General features: G+C 41.3%; 1 protein-coding gene across 1 annotated transcript; it reads left to right on the top strand.

The window, feature by feature from the left end:
- The first annotated feature begins 1377 nt into the window (after positions 1 to 1377).
- gpr161b (G protein-coupled receptor 161b) lies at positions 1378 to 10166 on the top strand. The gene is made up of 6 exons (XM_068704952.1): positions 1378 to 1553; positions 3212 to 3599; positions 4980 to 5701; positions 6065 to 6172; positions 7435 to 7560; positions 7672 to 10166. Exons 2-6 carry the CDS (start codon positions 3256 to 3258, stop codon positions 7947 to 7949), a joined length of 1578 nt encoding a protein of 525 aa, XP_068561053.1. The 5' UTR covers positions 1378 to 1553; positions 3212 to 3255; the 3' UTR covers positions 7950 to 10166.
- Positions 10167 to 10796: the final 630 nt, after the last annotated feature.

Below are 10796 nucleotides of genomic sequence, written 5' to 3' on the forward strand. Positions count from 1 at the left end.
GTCCACAGTCTACAATAGTCTGGTGTTTGTTACTGTGGAGGCTCAACAGTGTTTTAAATCCAGGGTTTAATTATTCAGTATGGTCCTCTAAAAGTACACTTACAGATAGTTACTGGTACTTACAGAATTAGTTTAATATTATGTTTTACTGTTGAGAAAAACAAACCAATAAAAGAAAAAAAGAAATACTTCGAGCCTACTAACTATCAGAGGTAATTATTGTACCTTTTACTCCACTACATTTGTTTGACACTGTTACTTTTTACATTTAAAAAAATATACTATATGAACCATTACTAAACTAGTTATATACACAATATCAAAAGCATCTAGTATTGACAAACTAAATGATTATGCTCTTACATGTATTCGTTGGTGATAAAAACAGAATCATATAATATTCTATACATATATAACATTGTGAAAGGAGCCATTTGCTAATGAATTAATTTGATACTTTACATTTTACTGATAATGCTTATGTACTTTTACTCAAGTAACGTTTTGAATTTAGGACTTTTACTAGTAATGGATTCTTTAGACACTGGTATTTCTACTTGTACTTATAGGTAAAATATTTGAATATTTCCACCACTGCTAGCAGGATGTTGTTTATCATAATTCTGTTGTTCAGTGTTTGGCATATCTTTTAACAAACATATTCCTGTGGACATATTGATTACTTTGGTGGCATTTTCTTACATGGAACTCTCGTCGCTATTAGATATTTCTATGACGGTGTCAGGGACCACCTTTGGAGCAGAGTTTGGGATTGTGATGTTTACTTCCACACGCATATTACTAGTTTTATTTACCTCCTGTTGGCTCGGCCGCATGGTTTAGGGGCTTTAGGCCATGGCTGCATGGATGTATGGAGGTGAGAGTGCGCCGTCCGATGGAAGCCGTCGGTAACGTCCCGGCTCGCTGATTGGACAACGTAAAATGACGTGTTGACGCGTTGTTGATGTGCGGGAAGCTTTGATCCACGTGGGTGGTCCACTCAGATCAGAACGATGCGTAACAGCTTCATTCATAAACACCACCAGCCTGTCATTTAGGAAATACACATGCGCACATTGATTTTTTTTTTGTTTAGTAGCATCAATACAAACGCCTACACTAACTATGTTAGTGTTAACTAATGTTGCATCCGATAATGTTGCAACTATTAACTTTTCAGGTTTTCAACACTCACAGTGTTATGATGATTAAAAAGCGCACAACGTGTATGCAGCTACAGGTTAATCACGGAGGTAACAATGCTAGAAATGGCGAAACAAGACCACCCACACACTGAAGGAGTCTGAGGAGAGGGAGTAGAAGCTGAGGTGGGAGGAGGAGGAGGAGGAGGAGGACGCCATTGCAGCCGCAGCTGGCCGTCTGTGATTTAGGAGGGACTAACGTTATCGAACTATGTCGAGGGGCTTCTTTGGACATTTGTCAGGCTCAGCCCTCAGTCACTGCTGGGTTGTAGCGTGAAAACGGACAAGCAGGATGGACGGTTCACCTTCGATGAGGATACAATGTGGAGCCACCGCGCCGAACCGAAGCAGGTAAAAGTTAAAGAGGGAGAGCTGTGTTTCGGGGGGACAATGGGAGAAAGTTTGAGCTAACCGAGGCTAACTAACGTTAGATGTTTTAGCTTCTGCTAGCGGGCTGAAACTAGCGGTGCACCCTCCTCACACATTAACAAAGTTTACATCCATCAGTATGGGGCTAGATGTACAGACGACTTACATTTCTGGGATAAACATGTCACTTTACGTTAACTCTCTGTAAAGATAACCGAGTAACGTTAACACCAAGGTGGGAGATGACAACCAATGTGTTTATTCTGCTAAAATAAAGTTAACAACTGAAGCTAACGGTAGGTGAGGCAGCTAGCAATGCATTTAAATGTGAAACACATTTGCACTCGCGTTAAAGTTACTTTGCTTAAACTTTAACTCTGCAAACATGCGATTTATTAGTGAGCGTTTTTTTAGATTGGCGTTAAAGCCTTTAAATAGTTCCTCATTTAGTTACATGTGCAACGTTACAACTTCTGCTTAACATTACCGATGATGCTACAATGTAAAGCTAGAGGTAGAAATACTATTTATATCCCTAAAAGTAGCAGTACGGCAGTGTAAAACTACTTATTTCAAGTCTTCCATTTGTTGTCTTCCCCCGTCAATGTTATATTATTTATTAGCTACAATATTGCATACATGTGTAAGAAGCATTTTAATGTTGTAGCTGATGGAATTGGAGCTACTATTGACAACTTTACACACTGCTGGATAGTTTAATATGGTATGTAAAATGCTAGTCTTCAAAGTAGCTACAGCTGTCATAAATATATAAAATGTATAATGTTTCCCTCTGAGTTAAACTATGAAGTAGTACAAAATGGAAACACAAGTACCTCGATACTGTGTGTCAAGTACAACCCTTGATGAAATATACGTAACATTTTTTAAGCCCTTGGTTTCAACTAATTTCCATGCCGTGTTAAAATCAAATAGCAGGCCGTTGAGATGTGTAACCGATCACTCACTATGAACATAAACTCTGCCTTTATGTTAATCATAGTTAAATTATTTTAATGAGGTCATGCAGTACATGCATCTCAATACAATCTGACCTTAAACTGTATTGGAGCTGAAATGACAGAACAATTAATTGACAATGATAATTGTTTTCTCATTTCATTCAATTATCAAGCAAAAGAGCCAAACATGCTCTGGTTCCAGCTTCTTAAATCTGAGGATTTGCTGCTTTTCCGTTTTACTTTTCCCTAAATATCATAGGAACTGTTGGTTGGACAAAACAAGAAGTTGGTAGAAATTGTAACAGGCATTTTCTTTTTCAGCCAGGAAAAATAGCTTTGAAAATAGTGGTTCTTTGCACCCCAAAACTGCATGCACACACAGCAGTAATGTATTACATTACAGTCATTTAGCAGACGCTTTTATCCAAAGCGACTTACAATAAGTGCATTCAACATTGGTAATCAAATGAACTACTAGTCACCAGAAGTCATAAGTACATTTCCTTTTCCAAACAAGCATCTAAGAGCATGAAGCAGAGCCAAAGTACAGTGCAGAAACAAGAAAAACAGTTAGTGCTATAAGTAATATGAATACAATAAGTGCAACAAGCTAGTATGAATACAATAAGTGCTAAGTGGAAGGCTCAGAGTGTAACATTCTCCTTCTTTCCACTACAGTCGCCAACCCTTCCTACACCTGTCTGGTGGCCCAGCCTCGCACCATGAACACCAGTAGGAACTGCACCACAGTGGGGAACGGTGAGGGTCTGGCTGCCCTGGAGTCGGTCTCCATTGTAACCATCACGCTGCTCGCCTGCCTGGGGAACCTCTTGATCGTGGTGACCCTCTATCGCAGGCCTTATCTGCTCACGCCCAGCAACAAGTTTGTGTTCAGCCTGACCGCGTCCAACCTGCTGCTGTCCACGCTGGTGCTGCCGTTTGTGGCGGTGAGCTCGGCAAAGAGGGAGTGGGTGTTTGGGGTCGTGTGGTGTAACTTCACCGCGCTGCTCTACCTGCTCATCAGCTCGGCCAGCATGCTTACCCTCGGAGCTATTGCCATCGACAGGTTAGTGCTGGATCATTATTGAAGTCAGAGGTACTAATAATGATGATAACTTCTTTTGATTGTTTCCAGACTCATGCGCCCTTTAGCAAGTCACTTAAGTACTAAGACCAAACGATACATTTTTATTCATAAAGCACAGGTGAAAGTGTCATTTGTTTCCAGAGTGAGCGTGAGATGTAGCAGCACATATTTCTGTTTATAGGATTCACTTGAATTTGCATTCAATTTACTTGTGGAAATGTCACAGTTTCTGGTGCATTTCCCTTTAAGGTCAGTATGCAGCCTAGTAAATAAGCTTGGTTAACCACACACTTAGCTCGTGGTATTTTTCTGGAGATTTTCCCCGCTCAAGTGACGAGCATTAGACCGACTCGCACAAAGTAACTTTAAATGTGCACTGATATGAATGAGCCATTCATCTGAGATTATGTCCGTTAGTTCCTATTTTTAGAAATAAGAAGCTGATTCACAAATAAAACAGCCTGCGCAGGTAAAGATTGATACTCTGAACTCGACCGCCTTTTTAAGACACAGACGGTAACCTTTTTCTTTTAGTCGTTGACTAGATATTTACTATTTATCTTATTTTTTTTTGTGGCTTTTGTGGTTGTTTTGAGTAAAGATAAAATGAGACGGTGATACATTTGGAGAGATCACTTTTGTCTAATATAAAAATAGGAGAAAGTTTATATTTCTCTATGTAGGGTATCAACAAATCTATCTCTTGGTATTAGTATTGTAACACTATAACTTAACTAAGGAACACCCATTTTTAAAGAGATTATTTACGTGATTTATCAAGCAAAAAAAGGCATACCAAACATTCCCTAGCTCCAGAGTGTTCTAGCTTTATATGCCTAAGACATTTGACAATGTCGCCCTGGGGCTCTGGGGAATTCTAAACAACAGTTTAATAGACTCAAAGATTAATATATTTGTTAAGAAATAATCTTCTAGTTAATCTGTTATGTTTTTGTGTGATGTATGTTTTTATAGATGCACATCAGGTTGAAATTGACATTGAATTTCCCTCTGGTTAAATGATATTGTTAGGTTGTCAGGGATCACAAAGGACTGAAATATGTAGTTAGGATCTACTGTAAATTAGCTCTGTAGCATACAGCCCTCACTGTTCCCACTGCTGTCCTAATTACCCTCGTCACCTCTGAGAGTTTGTGATTACAGTGCATGTTTCTGTTCTCCCGCCAAGCCTCCTTTTCTATTGTATGCAGCTTTTTAGAGAAACACTTGGCAGCATTGTTGGGGGGGGGGGGGGGTGCAGCGCAGCGCAGCTTATAGCTGTTAGCTTCTGTATCACTCACTGAAATCTGAGCAGTCTTCTGCAGTCTTCCTAACTGTGTTCGCCTCTCGTCCACACAGGTACTACGCGGTGCTTTACCCGATGATCTACCCCATGAAGATCACAGGGAACCGGGCAGTCGTTGCCATCGCCTACGTGTGGCTGCACTCCCTGGTGGGCTGTCTGCCTCCTCTGTTTGGCTGGTCCTCCTTCGAGTATGACTGCTTCAAGAGGACCTGCGTTGCGTCGTGGCACAGAGAGCCGAGTTACACGGCCTTCTGGGTCTTCTGGTGCATCTTCCCCCCCTTATTCATCATGCTCGCCTGTTACGGCGTCATTTTTCGCGTTGCCCGCATGAAAGCCCGGAAAGTACACTGTGGGACAGTTGTTGTGGCCCACGATGACTCCACTGGAGTTCAGAAGAACGGACGGAAAAACTCAAGCACCTCGACCTCCTCTAATGGAAGCCGGCGGAGCCTCGTGTACGCAGGGAGTCAGTGCAAAGCCTTCGTCACCATCTTGGTGGTAGTCGGCACCTTTCTGGTGACCTGGGGGCCGTATGTCGGGGTGGTGTGTACCGAGGCTTTGTGGGGACTAGGGAGTGTGTCTCAGGGACTGGAGACTTTGGTCGTGTGGCTGTCGTTCTGCAGCGCTGTGTGCCACCCGCTCATCTACGGCCTGTGGAATAAAACGGTGAGGAAGGAGCTGCTGGGGATGTGTTTCGGAGATCGGTACTACAGAGAGTCGTTCGCCACGCGGCAAAGGACGTCCCGCCTCTTCAGCATCTCCAACAGAATCACAGGTGGGTGTACAGCAGTGGCTCTCTTTGTCATGCAGATCAATTCAAATGAAGGTTGACGTGATTTTTTTAAATATTTATTTATTACCTCTTTATGTAAAGACACCAAATCATAGACAGAAAGAAAAATTTTCCGGAAGATACAAATAGACACAGTAAAAACAAGGACAACAAAGCTGTACAAAGATAAGAAAACATAACTATTGTGTACAGAGAAGGTAGCTACAATGTTTATTTACAGATTAAACTGTAAAAGGGGGTAATAAGTGGTTTATGTACAGTGTTTAAAGCATGTTTTGATGTACATTTGTGTGTTTAATGTGTTGTATGATGTTGTTCAACAAGATCTTGCTTGTGTTCTTTCAGATTTGGGCATGTCCCCACACCTGACCGCTATGCTGGCTGGTGGGGGGCATCTGCTGGCCCCAGGAAGCAGCACTGGGGATACTGGCTTCAGTTTCACTCAGGACTCATGTAAGTGTTGCACACAGGGGGAAAAAACCATCCTCTGTGTGTGTCCTAACCCAACACAATATAATCATTTTACCAAACCTCCTAAAGGCCGAGGTAACGTCTTCCAACTACTTGTTGTGACTAATTAACAGTCACAAACCCAAAGAGGGATCTGTTCACTGTTGTTAAAAGCTGGAACCAAAGATTGTTTGATATTTGCTTGAAAGATAAACTAAAATAACTAATCATGTATCAAATGAGTTGCCAAAAGTCTTTCCCATTAAAAACTGTAAATCTTCTCCATATACTGTATGGTCTCAAAACCTGCAAGGGTCGCAACGGACAATCGGTTAAATGTGCCCCCCCCCCCCCCCCCCCACACACACACACACACACACACACACACACACACACACACTTACTTAGGCCACAAGTGTATCAGATGCATTTTCAGATGCAAGGAGTGTGGAGTCAGCAGTCAATGACGGAATAAAACTGTTAATAGAATATGTTTTCAAAAAGTGTGAATCTCCAAAACCATAAGAGGTATGAGAGCATAGTCATAAATAAGCACCTCAAATATTAGGCTGATGGGTCCTGTAGTATGTGAGATTAGCCATGGAAAGTCAGACAGATGCACACATGCATACACTGTTGCGCACACACACATGACCGGAAACATAATCTCCCCAGGTTTACGCTTGGTTGAGATAATAACTTTATTATCACATTTAAAGCTTGAACCAGAGATTCTTTTTTTAACATTTTTCTTGATGAATTACTGAAACAAGGAATTTATTTGCTATCAAAATTGGGGGGGCGATTATTTGTCCGTCAACAAATAAACATTTAATTCATTGTTTCAGAACTACAGTAATAATCATTTGTCCTTTGTCAGCAGAAGATGCATCTTTACTGACAAATGTCTTCATCCTTTTAAACTCTGCTTTTTAAAACTCAACTGTTAACATGAACATAAAATGATTCATGGCGCGCGTAAACATAATGTTTGAAACTCTGTTGCGTCATACTCCCACAGCGTTGTTACAGTCGCCCCCACATTCCTGTCTCACAGCTCATGTTTGCAGTTCAGGATGGCAAGTAATGTCATGTGTAATACAAAGAAACGTCTGATTATCTCATTTGTGTTTAGAGCTGCGAGATATGTCCATAATCCGCTGATGATATACACGACCATATAGCATGGTCTCTGGTAATTCGGTAGTCTATATGAAACAACAATCAATTAACCCGCCTTGTTTCCTGTAATGTCTCCGACACAGGCACAGACGTGATGCTGCTGGATGACTTCTCCACAGACGGCTCCTCCCACCCACAACAGCACGGGAATCCATCCGGGAAGAGGAGGAGCTCCGTCACCTTTGAAGACCAGGTGGAGCAAGCCAAAGGTATCATTTTTGACTCTGTGGTCAGCAAGCTACGAAACAGAACCTCTCACGAAACACAAGACTTGTTTCCTGTAACGTTTGTCTGATAGTATCCGTGTTTTTCCTCCTCAGCTGAAAACACAAGCACGTCCTCGGTTCAAGTCCAGGCAGATGTACACAAGTCACTCGACACCTTCGCCTCCTGTCTGGCGAAGGCGATAGAGAGCGACGCTAAGCTCGCCCTGTTCGGGGAGGGTCTGGCTCTTCCGGGGGGGCTGTTTACGACGAGAGCAGCACCGAGACCCAGATACCTGGACGGTCAGAGACTGAGGCTGGAGAGTATCGATGAAGGGATCGTTAAAGATGACAGAGAAGAAGAAGAGCAGGAGGTGGAGGAAAAACCGACCTGAACACAAGCAGGTCTGTTGACATGTTTTTAGACTCAGTTTATTAGTGAACCGCACAGGTTTCACACCCTCAACACGACTATATGTGACCAGTTAGAGTGGTGCTCGTCATGCGCTGTAGTGCAGTTTATGAAGCCTGATCAGTCTACACATGGGTACTCCATACTTGAAATTATTAGGAAACGGGAAGAGGCACATTATTAATTCCACTATGTTGTACCAAGTGCACACCATCAGCATCCTCGCAAGCTTTTGTATGGATCCATGTAATCAATAGGAAGCCTTAACTACTGTAACCTAAATGATCAGATTGTTGTAATTTGTTTATTACTTTATATTATTGTATGTCCTCAGAATTTGCCATAAATTGTGCCTCATCAGGCTGGAAAGAATGGGGGGGTATATGCATTTGTTTCAATCTGTTATCAGATCATTTTAAACTTTCTTTTATTACATGAAAAGAAGTAAGTTTCAAGCCCAAATTCTCTATTCAGGTACAGACGAAGGTGTGCTTGTACTGCACACCGATGCTTCATATACACAGGTGTTTCCACTTATTGTGCCCGCAGGGTTGGACATGTGAGAGTTAAAATACTGGACATTGACAGTGAAACACCATATCCATTACTTTGGCTTTTAATTAGCTTGAATGACAGACTTTGGCTGATGTGAGGCGTCTATATTTATTTAATATCACAGAAGTGTCAAAGTAGGATATATCGATAGCTTTCAGAAGTTTACAGACATAATTGCGACGTAAACGTATTTAAAAGTGTGACCCCACAATTACGATATGACATGTAAGCTCTTGTCAGCCATAATCAGTGAAAGGCCTTTAATGTAATAAAAGGGGTATTTTGAAGGGAGCGTATAACACTGTTGGAAGTCTTTCGGGTGATAGAAATCAGTTTGTCGTTTGGACAAGATGGATTTGTGTTTTCAAACTGATAGTTCAAAAGAATTAAGTAAGCAGATGTATGAAATAGTCATATTTAGCATAGGAATTGAGTTCTGTCACTTTGACCACCAATTTCTAATCAGTTTAGGTTTGAATTAAAGAGGCCCTTTTCATAGCAGCCATATCGACATGCAGGGTGAAAACACAGCCGAGTTGATTAAATTCATTGTGGTCCCATTCTATTTAGTATGTCGCAGTCATTCCAGTGAGCCAGCATGCACAACACCAGGGCCCTGGCCGCCCTAAATGGAACAGGGCCATAATTAATTTGTATCATTTACACCTGTGTTATTAGTCAATAAGCGATGGGGATGTTTCAGAGTCCCGATACTGCGCATGCTGGCTCACTGTCACTTTACTGGGACACCTGATTATAACAGAGCCATCGTTAATGTTATTAGTAACACCTGTGTTCCTGCTGTGGAAAAGGCCTATTGATGGGGATTGAAAACACAACATTGCCTGTAGGTGTTGACTGCTGTCTTGTCCAAGTGTTATCTGAGGAAAAGTATGTATTTTAATAGTAAATTCTGTATTATAATTCATAAGACTTCCATAGTGATACAGTTTGCCCATGTATTGCTCAGCCCTGAGCTTTATCATATGAAAATAATCTGTTGGCGAACATTTGTAGTATTGATGCGGTACAGGCAGAGGGGGGAGGAAACGGGGACAGTCCTGACATTTCATTATTAGCAGCTACAGTAGTTACACTTGCAGTATGTGCTCGCTCGCATAGAAACTCTCATTGTGTGTCAGAAGGCGATTATTACTGCATGGTCAGTATTTTTACTTACCAAAAAAGCAGTATATTCAGAAACTATCAAATGGGTTAATGAAGTCCAAAATTAGGTAATATGGAGACTGATTGTTATGTGTTTCAGAGGTTGTTATATTAATAAAACTGCATTGGCAAAGGCCTACAGCCCATTTCATATTAATGTGCACACTGTGTGCAGTGCACAGCGACCAAATTATTGACTGCTTGTTGCTATATTGGTCTTTGAAAGTCAAAGAAAAATAAATATGTTGAGTTGTCTTAAGGAAAAACTGGTCTTAACAACAGTTTTAGTAAATATTCATTGGTGCATGTGTTTACCTCAGTTTATACACTCCATCACTATTATGAAAGAAGCTCTAGAGGACATCTGTAATAAGTAGAGTGCTTCAGTCTTACCTCGTATCTTTTATATTATGTTTGAACGGTACTATACTCATGAGAAGTGATGTAACCTTTTGATTTTCACTATACAGTTTAAAGTATTAATAGAAATATTTGCATTAAAGTTTTGTATCAAGATTCTTCTATTAAAAATGTTTCATAAAAATGTTTAGAACTCATTTTCTATTTTTCCTTGATGCAGTGAAGCTTGAACCATGTTGGCGTCTAAACAGCGACCACCCGTTTCACTCATTCACTTTAAGTCAAATACCCAGTTATGACTCAAATCAAGAGGGTCGTTTAAGAACAGTTACAAGTGTTCTTACAGAGGAACCCAACCAACCAACCATCTGAAAAATCAGACTGTTCACAGCAGTACTACCGTATATATATGAATGGAGTTGTGTAAAGCTGTTTGAGGGAGCAGCTCGAGCCAGTGCGGTCTGAAGTTACTGTGAGGAACTTATAACTGGTCACCGGGTCAGATTCCACACAAAATCATGAAGGTTTACCAGAAACTCCTGCAAATCCCAGAATCCCGCCGCAGACAGACACAGATCCAGGTTCACTGCTGCCTTCGACCTGCAGAATCAGGACTACTAACCCTAGTGGCTTTAACAGACCTCTGTAGCCCGCTCCTCATCTCTGCTTGATGCTAATGGCTCAAGGCTACATTAGCTGGTGCAGCTGCAGAGGAAATGTGAGCTAACAGTCGTTTCTGCAGTCAAAT

Source organism: Cebidichthys violaceus, unplaced genomic scaffold (assembly GCF_023349555.1).
Source record: "Cebidichthys violaceus isolate CVI_PGR_0920_01 unplaced genomic scaffold, fCebVio1.0.p SCAF_11, whole genome shotgun sequence".
Classification (NCBI taxonomy): Eukaryota; Metazoa; Chordata; class Actinopteri; order Perciformes; family Stichaeidae; genus Cebidichthys; species Cebidichthys violaceus.

Bases quoted from the DNA above. Each gene is read 5' to 3' on its own strand.
- gpr161b (XM_068704952.1), top strand. From the start codon at position 3,256: ATGAACACCAGTAGGAACTGCACCACAGTGGGGAACGGTGAGGGTCTG. The intron at 3,600-4,979 runs GTTAGTGCTGGA...TCGTCCACACAG, and splicing joins GGAGCTATTGCCATCGACAG to GTACTACGCGGTGCTTTACC. The intron at 7,561-7,671 runs GTATCATTTTTG...TTTCCTCCTCAG, and splicing joins CCAGGTGGAGCAAGCCAAAG to CTGAAAACACAAGCACGTCC.